A 25,042-nucleotide genomic window follows, 5' to 3' on the forward strand; every position below is an offset into this window, starting at 1 on the left:
AAATAGAAAACGAATAGAGGTAACTTTGGGAATTTATTCTATCGAGTCAACTTCATCAAATCGTGTTTCCATCCGTTAATAGCCCTAGAAAATATCCTCAACTATGCCCAATAAAAATCTTAGCCTTTAATTTTACTGTTTAGTACCTCAAAAATGAAAAATGAAAACCTCATTTTCGCCATTTTCTCTGCTACCCGGCCTATTTAAAGTTATTTTCATAATCGTTTTATATTATAACAATCAAAACCAAAATCTTCGAAAGGACGTTTCCAGATCTGAAAGTGATAATTATGCATAAATAAGATTAATCATTTCAAAAAATGATCAAAATAAGCATATTTCTTGGTAATCTTATAAAATCAACGATCAACAGTAATCAAAGAGATAAATCAAAATTATCAAAGCTTAAGTCCCGAACAACGGCCTGGGCCTATATAAATGCTTGACAATTGCATTTCACTATCAGTTTTTGTGTTCAGTTGGTAAAAAAAAAAGTAATTAAACGGATATATTCATGAAATGTAAGTATTGTTACATATTATTACGAAAATTAACATTTTAATTAAATAGTTTAGATTTTTATCAGCGTATAATAGACAAGGAGGTTATCGTTTAAAACTATTAATAACTATTTAATTGCTTTTTCACTAATGGGTAAGTTAATTCTAACAGTTTACCAGGCGTCACCATTTTTCAATGGCTATAAATTTTAATTTAACTGTCTTCAATATTATTCGCGGCATTTTATATGGTATTTTAAAAATAAATAATTAACTACGAGTCACATAATTTAATATTATTTTATTTTTTACTTTCCAAATTAATGAAGTAATCATTTGCATCCTTTTATAAAGTTTGAAGTTGATCTAAATTTTAAAATACTTAATCAAAAATCTCATCTGTACAGTTCATTAATTATGAGCGTAACAATTCCACATATCAAATCAGAATATCATACAAACTAAATACCTATGCTTTACCGAGCTTTATTTTATAAATACGGCCTTATAATCTTTAGTTATTACACTGATCGGATTGTTTCTTTTTATAAGCATTAAAAATAAATAATAAGATGTAAAAAGAAGTTCTAAAAAAAATCCTACGCTTTAAATTTTATTCGGAAACTGACTAAACAACTATTAGGTACGACTTTATAGGTTCAGTCAGACATAAATTGAAAAGTTGTGTTAGTTATTATTTAAATAAAATAATTTATTTTACTTTCAGACGCAGCATTAATACTGCTATGTGCAGTAGCACTAGCAAAAACTGAGGACGGTTTATACTCAAACGGCTGTCCAAAGGACTGGTCGATTGAGCAACTGTTCCCTCATCCAGATTGCCATAAATTTTACCAATGCTGGGATGGACAGCTAGTCGTACACTCGTGCCCATCTGACCTTTACTTCAGTATAGAAGCTAATCGTTGTGAATGGTCCAAAGTCGTCGACTGCGCCGACAGGAACGTACCGGAAAAGGAATCTAACGAAGTTGATGACAGCCACGACGACAGCGGTGCTGGAGCCGGAAACTGTGATCCTAGTCAAGCACCGGAAATATGCGCAGCAGAAGACTCAGCCGGAGTATTAGTCGCTCATGAAAAATGTAACAAATTCTACATTTGTGAGAATGGACTACCTTTGGCAATAAGCTGTCCAGCCAACCTACTCTTCAACCCCAAGACTGATACATGCGACTGGGCCGAAAATGTTGACTGTGGAGACAGAATTACTTCCGACGGTGACAACGGTGGTTGCGATGGAAACTGTGATAATGACAGCGACGATGGTGCTGATGATAACGGCAACGCTGGAGCTGGTAACTGCGATCCTAGTCAGGCTCCTGAAATCTGTGCTGCTGAAGGCTCTGACAGTGTATTGGTAGCTCATGAAAAGTGCAACAAATACTACATTTGTGTTCACGGCAAGCCTGTACCATTCCGCTGCCCAGGAAACCTTCTGTTTAATCCGCAGTCTGATACTTGTGACTGGCCTGAGAACGTGAATTGCGGTGACCGAGTTATCCCTGACGGCGAGAATGGCGGAAATGGTAACGAAGATAGTGGAAACGACAACAATGGAAGTAACGATAACAGTAGTAGCGATAGCGAGAGTAACGAAAATAATGGTAACGACAACAATGGAAGTAACGATAACAGTAGTAGCGATAGTGAGAGTAACGAAAGTGATGGTAACGACAACAATGGAAGTAACGATAACAGTAGTAGCGATAGCGAGAGTAACGACAGCAGTAATGGTGAAAATGGAAATGTTGGAGCTGGTAACTGTGACCCTAGCCAAGCCCCAGAAATCTGCGCCGCAGACGATTCAGACAGTATCCTCGTTGCTCATGAAAAATGTAATAAATTCTACATTTGCAATGGAGGCAGGCCTACAGCTCTCAGATGCCCCGGTAATTTACTTTTCAACCCCAAGACTGACACATGTGACTGGCCTGAGAACGTAGACTGTGGAGACCGCGTTATCCCTGATGGAGAGAGTGGTGGAAATGGTAATGAAGAGAATGGAAATGACAATGGTGGTCACGACAACAATGGAAGTAACGAAAACGGTAGCGACAATGGAGGTAATGATAACGGTAATGGCAATGTTGGAGCTGGCAACTGTGACCCAAGCCAGGCCCCCGCAATCTGTGCTGCAGATGATTCAGACAGCATCCTCGTTGCTCATGAGAAATGCAACAAGTTCTACATCTGTAATGGAGGCAGTCCTGTAGCCGTGAGGTGCCCAGCCAATCTTCTTTTCAACCCTCAGACTGACACATGTGACTGGCCTGAGAACGTAGACTGTGGAGACCGCGTCATCCCTGATGGTGAGAGCGGTGGAAATGGTAACGACAATGGTGGTAGCGACAACGGTGGTAGCGACAATGGTGGTAGCGACAACGGTGGTAGCAACAACGGTGGTAATGGCAACGGCAATGAAAATGTTGGAGCTGGTAACTGCGACCCAAGCCAGGCTCCCGCAATCTGCGCCGCAGAAGATTCAGATGGCATCCTTGTTGCTCACGAGAAATGCAATAAGTTCTACATTTGCAATGGTGGCAGCCCTGTAGCCCTTGCTTGCCCTGGTAACCTTCTTTTCAACCCCAATACTGACACATGTGACTGGCCGGAGAACGTTAACTGTGGAGATCGCGTCATCCCTGACGGTGATAGCAACAACGGTGGTAGTGACAANCGAAAACGTCTCTGTGTAAGAACATGGTTTATACACAAAGTATAAAATTTGAAGTTGAACTGCAGTAGAAACACTAAAATGCGACAAATTACCGCAATAATCCGTGTCTCGCGTTGCGGCCGGAGGCGCAATGTTCAAAGAGACGACAGTATGATGTTTTCTCTGTCGATAGTTCAGTTTTATGAGTGTTATCGATAAAAGGACAGTGCCAATCCATGTATGGAAGTTGGACCAAGTGCTGCCCAGAATGAAACCATAGTGCATTTTGTTCCTCAGGCCAAGAGTAATTTATAAACCGGAGCGCACTGAAATCTATCCCTGGAGTTAAGAGCAAAAAAGAGTTTTGTTTGGAATTATTTACATACAAAATATCATCGATGTATACGTACTACGCATAAGATTTCGCGATTTTGGCATTAAATAACACTCGCTATGTTGAACTTAACCATACTGCATCCGTACACCGTACTTTAGTACGACTTCGACATTCTTTATAAGCAATCAAGCGCTGTTGCAATAGTTTGGTTAGTTGACAGAAATTAATTATTCCCAAAATAGAGCAAGAAGTTTTAGCTAACAGTAACATCTATAATCGATTGTAATACACCAATAAATGGATTTTTGCAAGGATAGAGAACTAAAACTTCTTGCTTCATTTTTGGAAATAATGAATTTCGGTCAACTTACCAAACAATTAAAACAGCGCTAGATCGTTTATAAAGAATGTCTAAATCGCACTAAAGTAACGTGTACGGATGCATTATGGTTAAGTTCAACATAGAGAGTGTTATTTAATGCCAAAATCCCGAAATCTTATGTGTAGTACGTATACATCGATGATATTTTGTATGTAAATAATTCAAATCAAAACTCTTTTTTTCTCTTAACTCCAGGGATAGATTACAGTGCGCTTCGGTTTACACATTAGTATAGGCCCGAGGAACAAAATGCATTATGGGTTGATTCTGGGCAACACTTGGTCTAGACCCTGGCACTATCCTTTAACTCAGGTTTTCATCTTGATAACTATCAGTATAATATCCACTGCTGATTAACAAAAAGTTAGTTTAGTTCTTGAGTTTTGAGCGTCTGTATGTCACGAATCCAACTATAAATTCTATGCTTCCTTTTAGCTCCATAAATAATGTGCCTTTGCAATGTTAAAGTTACTTTCAATCGCCAAAATTTAATTTGACGTCAGAGTTATTCCTATTTAACTCAATCAAGAGTTTAGGTGGCGCCTCCCTTGTGGTAAGTAGTCTATTTTTTATGTGATAGATGGCAGGTTGCAGACTAATGCCCGTTTTCACCATTAATCCCAAATTTAAGTGACCCCTATGGTAAAACATAACAGGAATTTTGTTTTCATAAAAAAAATCAGTCAAAAGTAATAGGGGTCACTTAAAAATTAGGGATTGATGGTGAAAACGGGCACAAGCCTCTCAAAACCTCGATAAAATGAATGTGTTAAGCGTGCATCACTAGCCGCCTCGCCAATATCGCGTCCGGCGTAGACGAGTCATTTCCCCGCGTGCACTTTGTCGATTCTTTAGGTTTGACGTCTGCCGGCTGACCGCTCTTTGACAGTGGATTTCACTTTTATTACGTGCTTTATTTGTCTTCGGGCTGATTTTTCAATCGTTAGAAATTTTACCTGAAGAATAAGCCTGTCATTTTGACATATTTCCCATACTCTGTCAATGTACCAAACTTATTCTTAAGACAAAAGTTATCCGACGATTGAAAAGTCAGCCCTTATCAGTATCTTATCTATACTTAGATTAAAACAGTACACAAAACTGAATAGGTACCTATTGATGAGATATTCCTATTTAAAGAAATCACTTTACTTTCATATTGAATTGTTTTTGTATTTGCTTAGTTAATTTATCAATTTAAGTCCGAAGACAATAGGTTAGTTTAAAGAAGCGGGACAGACTTGGTAGAGATGAGTTTCATCAATATTTTAATATTGTTACACAATATTCGACTTATATCGTCTTACCACCAATATTAACGAATGTACTCGTAGTATCGAAATTGGCGCTAATTGCTTTGATTCGTAAGTTCGTGACTAACTTTTTCAGAATTCCAACAAACAAGGTCGCTTTCAAACATATTACAGTATTTTCTTTAAAAATTCCAGCTGAATTTCAGCTGTTCTTTAAAGAAATCTGAATAATAACGTGATATAAACAAAGCGTTTCGTGAAGACAGCTCTCGGATGCACGGGCGGGCACAAAGTGAGCGGCCTTATGAAATTGAATCAAACGGGCTGCAGACTCGCTTTCAATTTGTCGACGCTCCAAATAATGATGTAATAAGCGAAACATTACGTAAAGTCGACATAGCCCGACGGATCAGCAAGCTGAAGTGGCAGTGGGCAGGGCACATAGTACGCAGAACTGACGGCCGATGGGGCAGTAAGGTTCTGGAATGGAGGCCACGTACCGGAAAACGCAGCGTGGGACGTACACCCACAAGGTGGACCGACGACCTGATAAAGGTAGCGGGAAGGCGCTGGATGCAGGCCGCTACCAACCGTGCGATGTGGAAGTCATTGGGGGAGGCCTATGTTCAGCAGTGGACGTCCTATGGCTGAAATGATGATGATGATGAAGCGAAACATTGAGATTAAGGAGACAGGAGACCATTCATTTTGGGCTTAGAAGTCTGTAATGAGCTGAAAAAATCTAACAGTTCAATATTATCAAGCTAATATCACAATTATTTACCCTCCAAGATCAATAAATACCTACTATGGCTCAATTCATAATCGAAGTAGGTAGAGGTACTTAGTAAAATATTTCAAGCAAATCTAACATTTAATATAGTTGCGGTTTGGCTCGTCTAGACTAAGGCACAAATCAATTTAGTACTGTATACTATGAAAATCAACAGGTTAATGGATTCCAGAAAATATTTAACCCTTTAATGGAGATAACATGTTAAAAATCATTGTTTTTGCCTTTTTGGGCTTTAATACAAGCGAATAAATGGTTAAAAATATGATGGGAAATATTTATTTATACTTCAATGCCAAAAACATTAACACTAGGCGAACTTAATGCCATAAGGCATTCTCATCCAGTATCCAGTCAAATATATTCCCACTGAGGATAAAGGATTATATAATCTTGTATATTCATACCCAGATTTCAAAGACACGTCGACTCCAGAGTATAAATAGACCAAATAGAAAACTGCACGAGTTTCATATTGCACTTTCTTAAGTCAAAGAATACTTAAACAATATTCACGTTCTAAGAATTCATAACATCATCCTTCAGTGTGTCTTCGCAGTCAGGGAAATTGTCTTTTTCAACTAAAAATTCATTTCGCAGCGCGCCGCGGGCGATGAAAATGTGTAGAAGATAAGTACAACTTCAATTCGGAACAGCTTTGTGGCTGCGTGTATTAAAGACATGTATTAAAGTATTAGTGTATTCAGAACTTTGTTGTGTATAAACTGTACTGCTAAGTGCAAGCTTCCCCTATACTTGTCTTCCGGAATTTTGGAGTTTGTTTTAATGCTGGGCAAGTAGATTTGAATGATGAAATAAAATAAAATGTTTAAACTTTTAACTGATTGAGAGCTTTTGTCTCTTTGAACTAAACAGAGTAGAACTTTACTCAAAGAAAACATTCCTTTATTTTTGAACAGAAAGAGAACTGCATTCGAACCTTTCCAAAAATTCGGCACCATTTCTTGTAAATAATTAAAATAATTTAAAATTTAATGGTTTTCCTTTTACGTCATTTGTCAAAATACAATGAAGTAAAGTGGTATCAGGAAAATGCTTTAGGTATGTTTGAAGAATAGAGATTTGTCGTCGACGAGCATGCGGTATTAACATATACTTTAGAAAGACAAAGAAAGATGTTAACGCCATATTTCACATCAATGAACCTGCTTCTGCGCTTTTTTCTTCTAACCATAAGAAGCTCGCAAGACGCGCGCCAAAAATTCGACGCGGGCAAATGGGCCCGTTTGGGGCAAAAGCGGCGAATTGCCGGTGAGCTGCGGGAACACCTTGATTTATCCCGGATTCCCGGTCTGCACGAAAAAATAGGGGACAAGTGCGAGGGACACACAGCTGGTCACATTATTTGCTCATATGACAACCTTTGGGTGAATAATGGTAGGAATAAGGAACTGGAGGTTCTTTGATCTATTTTTGGAATGTATAATGTCAAATGAAAGTTCGCAGCGGGAGGAATAAGGTCAAAAGTCATATCCTACTCATTCTTTTCATTAAGATACAACACTTATTGAAGCAATTTTAAAAGAAAATGTACATAAAACGATCTCGGTTAAAGAGCCTCAAAAATCTATATGAACAGCTTCAAATTAAACCCAAATGAGGAGTCTCAAAACTACCAACAGTGCAAAAGTAGGTCATTCATTACCGTGGTAGAAAATTCTTGCGAATAGTCGACGTTCGACGCTGCCAAATAGCGCTGTTCCGTGATTCGTGTACAAAGCAAATTGATTGGGCGGGCGGATCGTAACCGTGCCATGAGATAGTGACCATTCGGGACTCGTACTCGACTATAGGTTGGCTGAAAATATGGACTGAAAATCGATTGATAGCCTCTAATAACGCTGATAAATAAACAAGAGATACCACGAAAATTGCAGTACCTGTAAGAACCTAAACATATACCTAAGCTTAAAAAGTTTAAAGTAAAAAATCCTAAAAATAAAATAAATATAGTTTCTCCTAATTCAAAATAAATGCTTAGTTTAATTTAAAATAAAATATTTGCCATTTTGTACCAAATGAGCGTTTTCTCTTTCTTAATGTCTTTAAATAAATAATTTTTAGCTTATATTTTCTCTGAAACTCTTCGTTCAAATCATAAAGAGCCCTAAAACGCGTGTGAATGACGGCACTTTGTGTATGCTATCCGAGGTCCTATTTTGCACCAACAAGATTTGAAATATCCTGCGCTCTCTCTCACCGTCAAACGAGTGAAAAAGTCAGATAGAGCTACCGTTTTGAAGTGGTTTTGTAGAATAAACCCCTTGTTCTCGAGAACATTTGTTTCTGCACTTGGGGTAAGCCATAAATACAGCTGTGGGGTTAACGACACACGTGCGGACCGTGACGTAAGGTGTAAGGAAATAAAATACGTCTACCTTCAAAAAGGACCAAATGAAAGCTCTCCTGTCATTTGGATGTTTACGTTGCAACTATTATTTTATGACTGAGGCTTTCAGACGTCATTGTTATTAATTATGGAATGCTGTTTTTTTGCCTTTTGTTTCATTTGCAATAAGAGCTCAGCAAGTAAATGTATTTAACTAATGTGAAAAAAAATGTTTTAAGCAATACACTATTCTATTGCTATTCTTGTATTCTAAAACTTCATATAAAATGGTAAAGTATGAATTGAATGAAAGATTTTTTAAATGGTCCCCAATTTTTTGCGTATTTAATCAAATTAATAAACAATACATTACAATAATACATTAGAAGATACACTTACTGGCTGTACTATAATCACAAGCATAGCACAGCTAATAGTCAAATTGTGTTCGTACTATACCTACTCGTGCTTGTATTTATGAGGCTAATTAAAACTCTAGCCAAGTCGCTGCAGGCTCTATCTAGGATTGTACTGCGCTCGACGTTATGTTATGGAGCTCTAAGAAACTTAGATCACAAGGCTTATTTCTCATTTCCCTAGTTTATTTGTAATTAAACAATTTAATCTTTAATTTCAGACTCAAATTCTAATATAAAATGTAAATGCATAGCTATTTGCTACTGTCAGATTTTATATTACACGGTTTGTTATGTTAAACCAGGGTGGATAAAAATCACGATTTTTTTATTTTAATAAAAAAAATCACGATTTTTTTTTTTATTAGGTTCTGCGATCATTTCTTTAGTTTTTCTTACGGAATACATTTTTATTTACGTAGAATTGATGTATGGAGCAGGCAACACCGCCAAAAAAAATTAATTATGTGGTTATCTGAAAAATCGCAAATGTGATTGTATGGAAAAATTAAATTTTTCAGATTCTCCATACAAAACGACAATTTCATACATTAACACCTAATATTAACATTGTTTTCGAACATTACAGTTGATTAATATTAACTCCCAGCCTTTCATTAATTCCGTTTTCAGTAATTGATTTAAATCAATGATTTTTATTAAAAAAATCATTTAATAAAAATCGTGATTTAAATCATGCAACCCTGTGTTAAACATAATACTATCTCAGATTTTTTTATTCATACAACTAAGATAGCATTTTACTTTCCACCATATACCAAAAATCTAACTTATGACTTAATTGCTCCCGTAAAAAATTGTCGTGTTATGGGTTGCTTAATGTTTAGTTCTTTTTTATCCACAACGAGGAAGCTCTTGGCCTGTATCTCAGTATTGCCAAAGTTTTAATTTCTTTAAAACAAATATAAACATGGCGGTCATGTTCGAAATCGAAGTCAATAATAGCCATTGCGCAATCACCATAGACAATCCCGAGAGTGATAAAATTCAAATTTCTCCCAAGTTCCGATTGGATTCGCACTCCACAGTAGTCCACAGATAATGGCTACTGTTTATTTTCCCGCCAAATCACCACAATTAAAGTTAAATTGGATTTTGTAATCAACCTCTAACTGTAAGTCGTTTTGGGAAATACTCCTTTAAAAATATACGAGTGATAAACTTCGTAAATATTTTTATTTTTTCAAATTGGGCATCTCTCTTATCAATATTATCAACTTTTAAACATTTTTATCACATCTTCGTCGCTACGCCGCCCCGTAGCTACGCCGTAGCTACACAGTTTGTCTACGAGACTCGTAGAATATTGTAGCACTTTTTTCGTAGTGAACAATTTCATTTCATTTTCTCTCTTTCGCTCTTATACAGGTAGCATTAATGAATCTGAAATGTTTTTATGAAAGTTTCAAACTATAAATCCTCTGCAAACAGTTGCAATTTTGGGTCAGGTAGAATCAGTTTATCCGCTGCCCGCGGTTTCAAAATTAAACTTAGATTGTTCTAGAGCTTAATAAAAATAAGGGTTCCTTGTCAGGACTACGGAACCCTAAAAATGGCAACAGTTTGCAAAATCTTAAACCTTTTATCAGTGTAAATCCTCAATAGATCTACGGGATGATTCGTAAGTTTTGGTTATCGATATATCGTGTAGCTCTGAAGCAACCCTATACATACAGCAAGGAAGGAAGCAATCTTGGACTGTCGCTAATTGATTGTAACAATAACGGCGACTCTTATGGGCGCTGCGCTCGCTGTTATTGTTTCGGCCGCTGTTTGTGCCGCTGTTTGCGCCGCGGGTGGCTCTTGTGCTATTAAATACTAATTATTTTATGTAGCATATTGGGGAAGGACTAATATTTGTGTTTGTTTTTGGGCATTGCGAGCGTTATGGCGATGTTTGTTGTAACTTTTAAAGCTAATACTAACATAGGCGACGAATAACAGCTAAAAGATTAGCATAGTGTTTAAAGATTTTCAAAGACAAGAGCTAACTGAGGAATTTGTAGTTGTTACGGGTGACCCCTATAAAATTATAGCGTACCTATGTGATATTCTGATGATGTAACAATAATCCTGTAAACTGTAAAGTTTCATCAAAATCCATTTTATAGGTTTTGGTCAAAGAGTCAAAAATCCATTTTCGCAAACTTGCAAATTCACATTTCCAGTTAACCGTACTGAAGTGCATCTGACAGCGTTTAAAGCAATTGCAACGGTCTAAAAATAAAAAAAAGATAGACCAACATTCAAAAGCTAACTAACTGAACCAGAGTCGAGCGGTAAGAAAAAATACCACACCCAGTGAAGTGTAGCGTTTGCGAACGTAGCTTGGCTTCTAATTTACCGGGCGCGCGGCAGAATCTACTGCGGGAAAAAAGACTGAAAAGCGGTTTGAATCCAGTTAAAATCTAAAAATCCTGGGATATTCTGTAGAAAACGCTCGCCTGTTCACTTTGATATAGCAGGGAAACAGAATGCTGCTATTATTAGTAGAATGCGCTCATGCCAATACTGTCTGATAAAAGTCGTTAATTGTTATTATTTCCTTCGTTCAGTAACGAAAAAGAAAACATCGACTCATTAGCTTTTACATTCCAGTGCCTCTGATGGCTGTGTTCTGTGTAGCAGCTGGTTGTTTTTATCCAACTATCATCATCATCATCATCATTTCAGCCTCAGGATGTCCACTGCTAAACATAGGCCTTCCCAATGATTTCCACATCGCACGACTATCCAACTATAACGAAGCAAAAACGAAAGATTCATAAAATGTTATGTTTCTATTATTACTAACAAAGAGTTTGAGTTTGTTCGATTTTGAACAATTCACTATTAAAAAGCTATACATTATCTATTTTTGAGGATGTATGGAAAAACTGCGGGCAAAAGTTTCTTGTCCTGTCAAAGGCTGTCCTGTTGCACCGAATAGTTAAAAATTGAGTCTACTGACGCAGGTAAATATTGCTTCAACCGGTCAAACGTTCCAAAAAAACATAGAAACACGGCAGTGTGGACTGGACTAGCCAATGACCAGGGTACCGATCGTGTTTGCTCCCGTTATTAACCCTTTGAGTCTCATCTGAATTCTTTACGGGGTCATTCTCGTTCCCCTGCGCCTTAATAAAGTTCCGGGCGGGTTATGGATCTTGTTAACCCTCCGTATACATTTGTAGAGCTTAATTTAACCGACAACGATACTTATCCTTTGACAGTTTTGTGTTTGTCGAACGTGGTTTCCTGAATTCGTTAGCGCCCTTTCAAAGGCGCTTTGTGAATGCGTGAGGTTTTTTAACGGAATTAAACATTTCCGTAATTGGGTTCGATGTTCCGGGTTGTTGGGCGGGTTGATTTATTTTTTATTTGATCCTTGTCACAGTATATTAAAATACGTTATCCGAGTTTTATGATCGGTATTTGGATATGATTCTTATTGAGTATTAAGTATGATTCCTATTATAAATTGTACGCCGTTGAATAAACTAGGCTTTATGAGATTTAGGCTGGGTTGCACCATCTTACTTTAATTTTGACATACGTCAAAAATCTGTCAAAATCGTGTTATCGTCAAAGTTACGGTCAAAGTTGGGTGGTGCAACCCAGCCTTAGAGATACAATAGCGAATAGACCCTGGGCAAGCAGCATAATATTTATTAAGTATAAAAATAATATGCGTTACGTTATGAATCTCTCAGCTTTTTCATTGATATAATACGTACCAATATCACAGAATAAGTAATAGTACAGGTACAGAAGGATTACTCCGCAAGACGATTTAAATAAATGCGAGTCTTGCTACGACGCGATACAGTGGAATTCAGCTCGCACAGCACTACGTATCTACAATTTTATTCACCTACAAGTTTTGTCTCTTTCTATCGCGTGCCTCTGAACTCTTCTTACGCTGTTAGGGTTGCTGTCTAGTGAAAAAACAATTAATCTACTTATTTGTACTTATTTGTAATGTAGGTAAGTATGCATTCATTAAAGAAAACCTTGGGAGAGGCCTTTGTCCAGCAGTGGACGTCATTTGGCTGAAACGAACGAACGAATTCTGAGCAGTAGTCATGGTAGGTTAGGTTCCTATACTATCCTAAGAATTATTGATTACCTACATGGCCAACATACCTTTCAGCATCTTTGGGAAGCGAAAAAAAAAGATAAATCCGGTAGATTTCTTTTCGAATTTTAACACGAAAACAACGCCGCACAATATTTCTTTCTCTTTATGTCCATTTTTAAATAAATACTTCGATCATAGAATTAGGTACTACAACGCACGCCAGCGTCCTGACGGGCGCGCGCGTGACACTCGACTGATATAATTATAATACCCGCCGGCGGGGCGCTTCGCTGTAGCCTACAGCGAAGCGCCCTACAGCCTGTAGGTAATTATCGGATTTACCGCGCGGAGTGAGCCAGGCCTGCCAATATCAATAACATACGACATACAATATTTATTAGTCCAATAAACATGGTCAATCGGTACCTATACCTTCGATTGGATATCCAGGTTTGATCATTGAGTTAGTGGACACAGGTATCGGCTGGGCCAATCACGTCTGATCAATTAACTGCTGAGTAACAATGCCTGTCCCGAGGCGCTGTATTATCCTCCTCATCCTCTCACACCGAAGTGTAACACGTTGTCGAAGTAGAGCATATTTAGAGAAGAGAAAAAGAACGTTCACTCTAGAAAGCAGGGTGCTCCAGTCTAAAACCTCACATGGTATGGCTTCAAAGTTCACAAACGAGATACGATAGTGAAATAATTTATTAGCCTCTTAACTATATTAAAGTGGTAACGTGTTACAAAATGATCGAATGGTTAGTGTAATAAAAACACAAGTAAGATTAAATCTAAGAAGATTAATGTTCGCCCTTGACTAGGGTAAATCAAGATTTTCTTCCGCCCCTTTTTGATCCTTTGATCGATCGATTGTGTTTTCTAGCCAGACACAGTTTTTATTTAGCCTTATGAGCAAGTGATAGTATAAATCATAACACTTATCTTTCATAACATAGTAGTAGTTTCCTTTTCATTACATATTAAAGATGTTTTGATAATAGTGATATTAGAAGCTGTATGAAAAATATCACTCCTATTTATATGGCAGTACGTTTTACTAGTTACTGTAGTTACTTCTATTTCTATCGTATATTAGGCAGCATGCTTCGACTATACATGGTATGTAGCGTACATTTCTTGTGTGATAGGCGGTCTGTAGCAAGCCACGAACAATTTAAGCTATTGGAGCGAGACATTCCTGACATACCCACTCCATGTACACCTAACTATAAACTAGAATATAGCTTTATGTTGATTTTGCTTAAATCTAAATAAAGGCTTGATTAATTCAAACTAGAACTTTTAGCGTCTCACTTTGTTAACTAAAACGGGATACCTAATACTTGTTCGATTCCTTAGATTGACTCTGACGCCTCAAGCAACAATTGTAACAAAAGCTGTGAAGTTAAATCACAAACAATATCAATTAGCCATTCATTGAGTATTCGAAACGGTATACTCTGTTTAATTAATAATTTGCCTTAAATCATTTATTTAATCGATACAGCCTACGGCTCTACTCGTGAATTAAGGGGAGCACAAATTCGGAAAATGACACTTAAAACTGGATTCACTTACGAGATGTACTTATTAGATATTGAATTAAATAACCGGTTTAAATCTTCAGGTTATAAGTAAATATTTAAATGTTTGTTCATTATCTTCTTCCAGAATGACATTGATAAGACATAATCATACAAGGAATAATTGAAAACTGTGTCGACAAATACACAAAAGACATAACTCTGAACAATCTAATTCAATATCAAAATTTCAAAGTTCAAACATGTCGCTATTGATCCATGGAAAATGCTCTCACTCCAAATTAATAAAGTGTTCCATCGATTAACTAAGCGAAGCCAAGCCTTTGAATAGACCAAACTATTCGGCGGCATAAAGCCAAAGTTCCGAACCGCGGTCACAGAATTACTTTATCAGCGACCTTCTAGGTCGGGTCTAGGTTGCCTGGATCGCGTGTCGTGAATAAACCACACTTGTAAATGCAAATTCTGAAAGTTTAGCCTTATGGAAATGTTCGCACTAAAGGCGCTAGTTCACGTTAACTGAATTAACATCTTTAAGCCTGCCAGTTTGTTTTAAGGGAATAGAAACAAAGCACTGCTTGGGATATCTACTTACAAGGTGGACAGACGACCTCATAAAGGTAGCAAGAATGGATGCAGGGAGGCCTATGTTCGGCAGTGGACGTCCTGTAGCTGAGATGATGATAATAATAGAAACAAATGATCTGAATCTAGAATTAAGACGCGTTATGGATACAAACTCAAATACAAATTCATTTATTTTGCAAGTAGGCTTTGAAAAAACTTCTTGACTGTGGGAGGTATTCGCCACATCGACTGTGAACTGCATGCCTAGCAAAAGTAACTTTATATTCAGCCTGAGGCATTAGTTGCACACCGAGCGCGGTGCATGTCTTGCAATTTTAATTTGTATTAAACTTTCAGTTACTTTTCAGTATAGCGACTGTGTCGTATCGTCGTATCGTATTTTCTTTGTTTAGACTTAACATAAAGTAAATTACAGGTAACTTATACGCCTTAGGTATCCTAATAAATCAAGTAGTTCTTACTTGAATTTATTACGTTACGTTCTTGTCCGTCTGTCTTCTTATCTATATATATAAAAGAAAGTCGTGTTAGTTACTCCACTTATAACTCAAGAACGGCTGAACCGATTTAGCTGAAAATTGTCAGGGAGGTAGTTTAGAGCCAGGAGAAGGACATAGGATACTTTTTATCCCGTTCGAAATAAAAAAAAAGTCTGCTTATTTATTGCCATTAAGGCGGAACAAAGTTCGCCGGGTCAGCTAGTTTTACATAAAGTTCGCGAAGATGGACAGTAAAATCCTTTTAGGGCACAGTGAAGTTTCATGCGGGGGGAAACTACTGGCCTATAAACTTACCCTGAAACTTTATTTTATATACACTCAATATCAAATAAACCGCACCTTCCGCGACGCGAACTTTAAAGATTTTCTTCTGACACAATCATGGTACCCCAACAATATTGGTGTTAATTGAAAGCCTAATAAATATCCTTAAAGAAAAATACATTTCATTTATAAATAAATGATTAACATTTTCCATAAATGTGACTTGAAAATAGACCTCACTTTGGCCTCACCTCTGGGATCAATTAGACCAATTTTTATGGTTATAAAACCAAATAAAGATCTCACGTGTCCTCTTTAACAGATGGATAGGGATTAATCCCAACTTAACAGTTTTATAGTCATAAAAAATGGCTATAGCGTAACTACCTATTTTTTGAAGAAGTGACTCTGGATCCTTGTAAAGACACATTTTTGGGGTAAAAACCTTTCCTTTTTAATGAAATGAAGTTTAGAACTAGGCTTTCAAATGGTACCAATGTTGGTGGGAAGTGGGGATGCATACGTTTGATAAGTGCTTGTCATGGGAGGTGCGATTTATTTGATGCCGAGTGTATTTTGCCTTTGCTCTACCTGTGGCTACAAACAAACACGAGTAGGTAGGTACGCAAGGTATTTTATTACTTAAAGTTTTAGTTTTACACAGAAAATACAAAAATACTATGAGGTTTTTGGAGATAATGATAAAAAGCTTTCCATGAAATTCTCATGAATTATAAATAGTAGATCTAGTGTGATTGTGTAAGGCAATCGTATTTATTTGACAGTTCATAACGTACGGTAGGTATGATTTGTCGTTACAGAAAACATATCCAGCGCAGAGCATTCAAACTTACAAGTAAAAGCGTGACGCTTCTTCTTATACCAGGCTTATTGGTATTCTTAATATGAGTTCTGTTACAAAAAATACCAACATCAATTTGTTTGTTCACTGCGTAATCACATCGAAGGAGAAAATATCGTATTCTCATTGCGTTTTATTAAGTTCAGAAGCTTTTGGATAATTCGGTTTCGCTCAATGTATCGGGAATGCTCCTCTTTCTTTTTGTAGCAATCCTCGTGTATTATCCCTGATTGTGTATTTATAAGATTTCGGCTTTTGTTTCTGAAACAAAAACATTAAGTATATAAAAGGTTTTATTGTGTGAATAAACATACGTATAGCAAGGTTTCCCTTTATGTTTTGGGTTTTGGGTAAATAAATGGTAAAATAAGTTGTTCCTTTGTGTGAATTTTAATAGCCTGTCTGTGTATGTTGTATATTGTAGGTACCTATCTTTATCTATTCATTTCTTAAATTGGTTAAAAGTCTAGTAAAAAGTTTATTCGCAGATATTGTATTTGTCTCTGAAACTTTAAAATTGTAACTTTGTCGTTATATAGTTGTCGCTTATCTATGTAAAAAAGATGAATAACACACGACAGAATGCTCATTGAAGTCATCAAACACATAACATACAATCAACTTTTATTCAAAGGCAAGCGAATAATTGAATCATTCGAATAACGGTTTCAGTTAAAATCGCCCAGTTCGAATGAAACCGCAATACCGTTTTACACAAGACGTTACACAAACACTGTAAACCAATTCCTGCCCTATTCACGGGCATAATTTTCCTAAAATCCACAACAAACAAACTATTAACTATAAACCTTAACACAACGTAACAAGAGTCACAAAATACTAGTTTACAAAACAGGTAGTGTGGACACTCCCCAGAGAGGTCGTTTGACATCCTCCTCTAATTCCCTTACAGAGATTTATATAGCTACCTGTTACCTCTGAGGAACGAACCTCAGTTTAATTGCTCTTTGTTTTAGCCAGCATCAAGTTCGGAGGGAAGAATGTTGTAACTTGTACGGTTGGCAATAAAATAGATTGGTTACACGTGTTCTAAGACAAGAACAAGAAATGACAAAACTAAACAGAGATATAACAGACAGAGAACAAAGTAAATGCAATAAGGCTGAGTTGCACCATCTTATTTCAACTGTGACCTTTAACTAAAACCGGTGTTTTTGTATGGAGTTTGACAGACTTGACGTTTGTTAATGTTTAAGAAAAATGGTGCATACAGCCTAAGGCTGAGTTGCACCACCTAACTTTAACCGTAACTATAACGATAAACGGCGTATTTTGTATGGAGTTTGACAAACTTTACGTTTGATAATGTTTAAGAAAGATGGTGCAACTTAGTCTTGACTTGTTGCAGCTTCAATGACAAGTGCAATAAAATGCAAATCAAGTTGTCAATTTATACTTATAAACTCAGTTTTTGGAAAAACGTTGTATGCACGGCCTTTATATCATTTGTTCGTTCGTTTCAGTCAAATGTCCATAAAGACCGACCTTCACCTTCGATCCTTGGTATCCAGACATTGAATCATACATAATCCTGTTTTAAAACTTTCAATCTAACTAGCAAACTAATTTCAGAGAAATCTTAGTTAGTAGTTTCTTGCTACACAAGGGACGTGTGAGTGAATTCGACTTCTGAGTTGTATCCCATTTCGCTATAAAATTAAATTCAGAGACTTCTATGTCCTAGTCTCTAACTAGAGAATAACTATGTATAACTACTTACATAATAAAAACAGATATGTCGGCGCCGGACACAGATGCTGCAATTATTATTGATGATTAATAGTACCTACCAATCTTAATATTATGTTATCTGTATAAATCTGTAGAGCGGAAGGTTTGTGATTCCTAAACGTAACACCCAACTGATGCGCAGAAAAAGATAACTGTCAATCAGTTGTGTCATGTCAAGTGTGAGCAAGCGGCTACGAGGTTATCTTTGAGAGCGTGTTGAGTTTGGTGGAACGTTAAATTGTAGGAAAAGTGATTGTCAACCATCCAAGATATTATCTCCTTGCCCGTTAACCCACGCCTATGGAGATTCCACCCCTAGAGTTCCTTCTGATAGAGACCCCGTGCCTTTAGATATTATGTTCATGCACACAAAAAATGTATTGACCGAACTCTGGAATACAAAACATACCCTTGAAGTCTTTCTGCCACGTAACCATAAATATTACTACTAAAAATAGCTAATACTTATATTGTTTTATATCACCACTTCTTTTAGGATTGGATACCAGAGCAGAGGTGGAATTGTGTAAAACAATCGTACCTAATCATTTGACAGTTCATAACGTACGATTAAGTCAGTTAAACAAAGCGTTTGACAGAATAATCGTACGTTATGAACTGTCAAATGATTACGATTACTTTACACAATTCCACCTCAGTTGTCATATAATTAGCATGCCTATTATCACATATTAACCCGTTTAAGAATAACAATAAGGGTGTAAGTTAATTAACAGGACAATGCTCTACAAATCGGTTCGTATCCGGATGGACGGCGACCCGTCCGCATAATTATGGACGCAATTTGCGCAGGTAATGAGAAAAATCTCACCGCAAATATCGTTACACAGACTAAGTAGATAAGCCAGAACGGCTACAGAACGGAACAGCGCGAATAGCAAAGAAAGGTACTCTACAAACAACAGTCATCAATTTTATAGCTGTGTTTTGTTTTTTTTTAACGTTACCTAACCTAATATTTGATACCAATAAGCAAAAAAGTACTCTATTTCCAGTAAAGAAACTAAGGATGGAATCCTATTTGCTTAGAAAACTATAGCTGCATATCTGTTATTAATAAAATCCAGGTATTGTAGAGCAGCTAGATATAATGATAAATCGTCGGTGACGGTAGATTAGACGAAGCTGTTCTTTGTAGGCTGTGGCATATGCGTACATTAATACGCCTGTTACGAATGATTGACTACGGACTGCGGATATTGTGGGAACGAACTGGAAATAAATTTTCCAGTATTCCTACGTATTTTGGAAACTGATCGGCTTATGGAATTTTCCAATGAATTTATTAATTTACAGCTCTTTAAAGTTTCAAATGAATTTCACATGTTAAGTTTCAATAACAGAGGTTAAATTTAAATTGTACCTATTATATAAAATTATCGAAATTAATATTCAACTGTAAGTTAATTCACCTAGAAACTTATTCAGAAATATCTATAAGATCAGCGCAATCCCATTTTTTAATAATATAAGAAAATAGTTTTTAAAAAAACTATTTTCTTTGTCTAACAATACTTATCGTCTTCGTACCCAAAAAATATACCTATACATATCGTTTGAAAAGTTTCAGTTTTGGATGATTGGGTTACATGACTGATTGTAAAATGGGATTAAATATCATTTTTAAGCACTAAAGATGTAAGTAGGTAATTTGGGAACAATTGCTAACTTCCTGATCAAAGCGTTTAAAAGTCCTAACCCCTAACAAAACTCAAAAAACCTCCGAAAATGTTACTTCGGAGCGATATCTCAAATTGTCAAAAGTCAATAGGAATCGCTTCGCCCAATACTGGTGATGTGTTTTATTATTTATAAATTAGCAAAAGGAGGAGGCAAGAAAGGCTCGGAGATTTATTGGCTTACTGAATTCTTCTGAACTCGATACATAATTAATCAAGGGTCACGGGGACCCTCTGACAACATTTGAGAGACACGAGGCAGCTTGGGTTTAAACCTTCGTTAAAATGACAGTATTGACGCAGTAAATATTAATGATTAAGATTTAACACCCGTATTCACAAACGATACTTACCTATGCAAAGCAGCAACGCTATGCGAAATGAGACATTTCTCAATGCGTTCCATATGACAAGCCTTTCAATTCATAAACAATACTTAAACGACCCTTGACTATGCAAAATCAGAGTGTTGAATAGAATTCTGTGATTGGTTCGCTTATGTTACGCACTTCACTCCGCTAACTGACATGACATTCCTGTCATTCAAACGGTGCAACGGTTTATAAGTGTCGTTATTNTTCAACCCCAATACTGACACATGTGACTGGCCGGAGAACGTTAACTGTGGAGATCGCGTCATCCCTGACGGTGATAGCAACAACGGTGGTAGTGACAACGGTGGTAGCGACAACGGTGGTAGCGACAACGGTGGCAATGATAACGGAAATGGAAATGTTGGAGCTGGTAACTGCGACCCAAGCCAGGCTCCCGCAATCTGTGCCGCAGAAGATTCAGATGGAATCCTTGTTGCTCACGAGAAATGCAATAAGTTCTACATTTGCAATGGTGGCAGCCCTGCAGCCCTCAGTTGCCCCGGTAACCTTCTCTTCAACCCCAATACTGACACATGTGACTGGCCTGAGAACGTTGACTGTGGAGACCGCGTCATTCCTGATGGCGAGAGCGGTGGAAATGGTAACGACAATGGTGGTAGCGACAACGGTGGTAGCGACAACGGTGGTAGCGACAACGGTGGTAGCGACAACGGCAATGAAAATGTTGGAGCTGGTAACTGCGACCCAAGCCAGGCTCCCGCAATCTGCGCCGCAGAAGATTCAGATGGCATCCTTGTTGCTCACGAGAAATGCAATAAGTTCTACATTTGCAATGGTGGCAGCCCTGTAGCCCTTGCTTGCCCTGGTAACCTTCTCTTCAACCCCAATACTGACACATGTGACTGGCCGGAGAACGTTAACTGTGGAGATCGCGTCATCCCTGACGGTGATAGCCACAACGGTGGTAGTGACAATGGTGGCAGCGACAACGGTGGTAGCGACAACGGTGGTAGCGACAACGGTGGTAGTGACAACGGTGGCAACGATAACGGAAATGAAAATGTTGGAGCTGGTAACTGCGACCCAAGCCAGGCTCCCGCAATCTGTGCCGCAGAAGATTCAGATGGCGTCCTTGTTGCTCACGAGAAATGTAACAAGTTCTACATTTGCGACGGTGGCAGCCCTGTAGCCCTTCGTTGCCCTGGTAACCTTCTCTTCAACCCCAATACTGACACCTGTGACTGGCCTGAGAACGTTGACTGTGGAGATCGCGTCATTCCTGACGGTGATAACGACAACGGTGGTAGCGACAACGGTGGTAGCGACAACGGTGGTAGCGACAACGGTGGTAGTGACAACGGTGGCAATGATAACGGAAACGGAAATGTTGGAGCTGGTAACTGCGACCCAAGCCAGGCTCCCGCAATCTGTGCCGCAGAAGATTCAAACGGCGTCCTTGTTGCTCACGAGAAATGCAATAAATTCAACATTTGCAATGGTGGCAGCCCTGTAGCCCTTAGTTGCCCTGGTAACCTTCTCTTCAACCCCAATACTGACACATGTGACTGGCCTGAAAACGTTGACTGTGGAGATCGCATCATCCCTAACGGTGAAAGTGGTGGAAATGGAAACGAGGAAAGTGGAAACAACAATGGTGGTAACAACAACAATGAGAGTAACGAAAACGGTAGTGAAAATGGTGGTAATGATAACGGAAATAGCAATGTTGGAGCTGGTAACTGCGACCCAAGCCAGGCTCCCGCAATCTGTGCCGCAGAAGATTCAAACGGCATCCTTGTTGCTCACGAAAAATGTAACAAGTTCTACATTTGCCATGGTGGCAGCCCTGCAGCCCTCAGTTGCCCCGGTAATCTTCTCTTCAACCCCAATACTGACACTTGTGACTGGCCTGAGAATGTGGACTGTGGAGACCGCGTTATCCCTGGTGGTGAAAGTGGTGGAAACGATAACGAAGGCGGTAGCAGTGACAACGGTGGTAGTGATAACGGTGATGCTGGAAATGATAGCAACGACAGTGGAAACAACGGATCCTGTAATTGTAACCCCAACGAAGCACCTGAGATTTGCGCTGCTGAAGACTCCGATGGAGTTTTGATTGCTCACGATAATTGCAACAAGTTCTACGTATGTGGTCAAGGAAAGCCTTTCCCTATATCATGCCCATCCGGTCTTCTGTACAACCCTCACAAAGGCGTATGTGACTGGCCAGATAATGTTGAATGTGGAGATCGCGTAATCCCTGATGGCGAAAGTGGAAATGGTAACGAAGGGAGTGGAAACGATAATGGTGGTAACAACAACGGAGACAGTAACAACGGCGGTAGCGACAACGGTGGAAATGATAACGGAAACGACAATGTTGGTGCTGGTAACTGTGACCCTAGCCAAGCTCCCGCAATCTGTGCAGCAGATGACTCAGAAGGGGTTCTCGTAGCTCACGAAAAATGCAACAAATTCTACGTTTGTAATGGAGGCAACCCTGTCACTCTTCGTTGCCCTGGCAACCTCCTCTTCAACCCCAAGACTGACACATGTGACTGGCCTGAGAATGTAGACTGTGGAGACCGCGTCATCCCTAACGGCGAAAGTGGTGGTAACGATAACGAAGGCGGTAGCAATGACAACGGTGGAAGTGATAACGGTGATGCTGGAAATGATAGCAACGACAGTGGAAACAACGGGCCCTGTAATTGTAACCCCAACGAAGCACCTGAGATTTGCGCTGCCGAAGACTCCGATGGAGTATTGATTGCTCACGATAACTGCAACACGTTCTACGTATGTGGTCAAGGAAAACCTTTCCCTATATCATGCCCATCCGGCCTTCTGTACAACCCTCACAAAGGCGTATGTGACTGGCCAGAGAATGTTGAATGTGGAGATCGCGTAATCCCTGATGGCGAAAGTGGAAACGGTAACGAAGAGAGTGGAAACGACAATGGTGGTAATGACAACGGTGACAGTAACAACGGTGACAGTAACAACGGTGACAGTAACAACGGTGGTAACGACAACGGTGGTAGCGACAACGGAGACAGCAACAACGGCGGTAGCGATAACGGTGGAAATGATAACGGAAACGGCAATGTTGGTGCTGGTAACTGTGACCCTAGTCAAGCTCCTGCAATCTGTGCAGCAGATGAATCGGAAGGCGTTCTTGTAGCTCACGAAAAATGCAACAAATTCTACGTTTGTAATGGAGGCAACCCTGTCACTCTTCGTTGCCCTGGCAACCTCCTCTTCAACCCCAAGACTGACACATGTGACTGGCCTGAGAATGTAGACTGTGGAGACCGCGTCATCCCTAACGGCGAAAGTGGTGGTAACGATAACGAAGGCGGTAGCAATGACAACGGTGGAAGTGATAACGGTGATGCTGGAAATGATAGCAACGACAGTGGAAACAACGGGCCCTGTAATTGTAACCCCAACGAAGCACCTGAGATTTGCGCTGCCGAAGACTCCGATGGAGTATTGATTGCTCACAATAAATGCAACGAGTTCTACGTATGTGGTGGAGGAAAACCTTTCGCTCTGCCATGCCCATCTGGTCTTCTGTACAACCCTCACAAGGGCGTGTGCGACTGGCCAGAGAACGTTGATTGTGGAGACAGAATAATCGGTGGCGAAGAGAACAACGACAGTGGTAACAATGAGAACGGTGGTAATGATAACGATAACAATGGATCATGCAACTGTAACCCCGGCCAAGCCCCTGCCATCTGCGCTGCAGATGGTTCAGATGGTGTGCTGATCGCTCACGAAATATGCAACAATTTCTACGTTTGTGGAAACACGAAACCAGTATCCTTCCGCTGTCCAGTCAATCTTGTTTACAACCCATACACTGAAACATGCGATTGGGCCGAGAATGTAGATTGCAATGGCAGAGAAGAAGCTGGCAGCGAAGACAGTGCTAACGATATCAATGGAGATGGAAACGTTGGAGCTGGCAATCACGACCCTAGCCTAGCGCCGATTATCTGCGCTGATGAAAAAGCTGATGGTGTACTCGTAGCTCATGAAGAATGTGACAAATTCTATACTTGTGGTAACGGTAAGCCCGTAACTCTTAGATGCCCGGCCAACCTGTTCTTCAACCCCTCCGCCGACCAGTGCGACTGGCCTTCAAACGTAAATTGCGGCGAAAGAACCATTCCCAGCGGCTTCGAAGCATCTCTTAACAAACATTTGGTAGCTCGTCGTGCGCTTATCCGGTCATTATAAATTTTAAATTGTTAAATATAATAAAATATCAAGATCTTCATGCTTCAAAATTGCAGCATAAACTATAATCTATACAACTATAACTACTATACACTGTTATTACATTTTTTTTGGAAAATTAACTTAAAATTGTCATCAAATATAACTAATTTATGAAATAAACTATGTATTCCAAGCACATATTTTTATTCTTTATCCTTAGCATGTAAACATTTAATCCAGGATTTTAGATACCCTACAATAAGCTGTCAATAAATCAGGAACATAAATTTTTGTCTGTTTGTACCTTAATAAAGTTGAGCAAAGAAAATAACAGAGAGTGCAGGTTAAGTGGAAGGTTCCTGCAGTAGTGAACGGAACTAAGCAGATCTGACCTTTGTCATACTGCAAACATCCTCTCACACCAAAGGAAAGTTAAGCGCTATACCTTCAGTTATACGTCTATTTAAATA

General features: G+C 38.7%; 1 protein-coding gene across 3 annotated transcripts; it reads left to right on the forward strand.

Annotated features, from left to right (window-relative positions):
* Positions 1 to 335: 335 nt before the first annotated feature.
* On the forward strand, positions 336 to 24,738 carry LOC114362087 (putative uncharacterized protein DDB_G0282133). Of its 3 annotated transcripts, none has more exons than XM_028317347.1 (3): positions 336 to 521; positions 1,228 to 3,189; positions 20,674 to 24,738. In XM_028317347.1, exons 1-3 carry the CDS (start codon positions 515 to 517, stop codon positions 24,588 to 24,590), a joined length of 5,886 nt encoding a protein of 1,961 aa, XP_028173148.1. In that variant the 5' UTR covers positions 336 to 514; the 3' UTR covers positions 24,591 to 24,738. The 3 variants fall into 3 exon arrangements, with proteins under 3 accessions (XP_028173148.1, XP_028173149.1, XP_028173150.1); XM_028317348.1 differs by having other exon boundaries at positions 1,228 to 3,153; positions 20,638 to 24,738; XM_028317349.1 differs by having other exon boundaries at positions 1,228 to 3,121; positions 20,606 to 24,738.
* The last annotated feature ends 304 nt before the right edge of the window (positions 24,739 to 25,042 follow it).

The sequence above is a fragment of the Ostrinia furnacalis genome, unplaced genomic scaffold, assembly GCF_004193835.3.
Source record: "Ostrinia furnacalis isolate ACB-3 unplaced genomic scaffold, ASM419383v2 OfSCF6199, whole genome shotgun sequence".
NCBI lineage: Eukaryota > Metazoa > Arthropoda > Insecta > Lepidoptera > Crambidae > Ostrinia > Ostrinia furnacalis.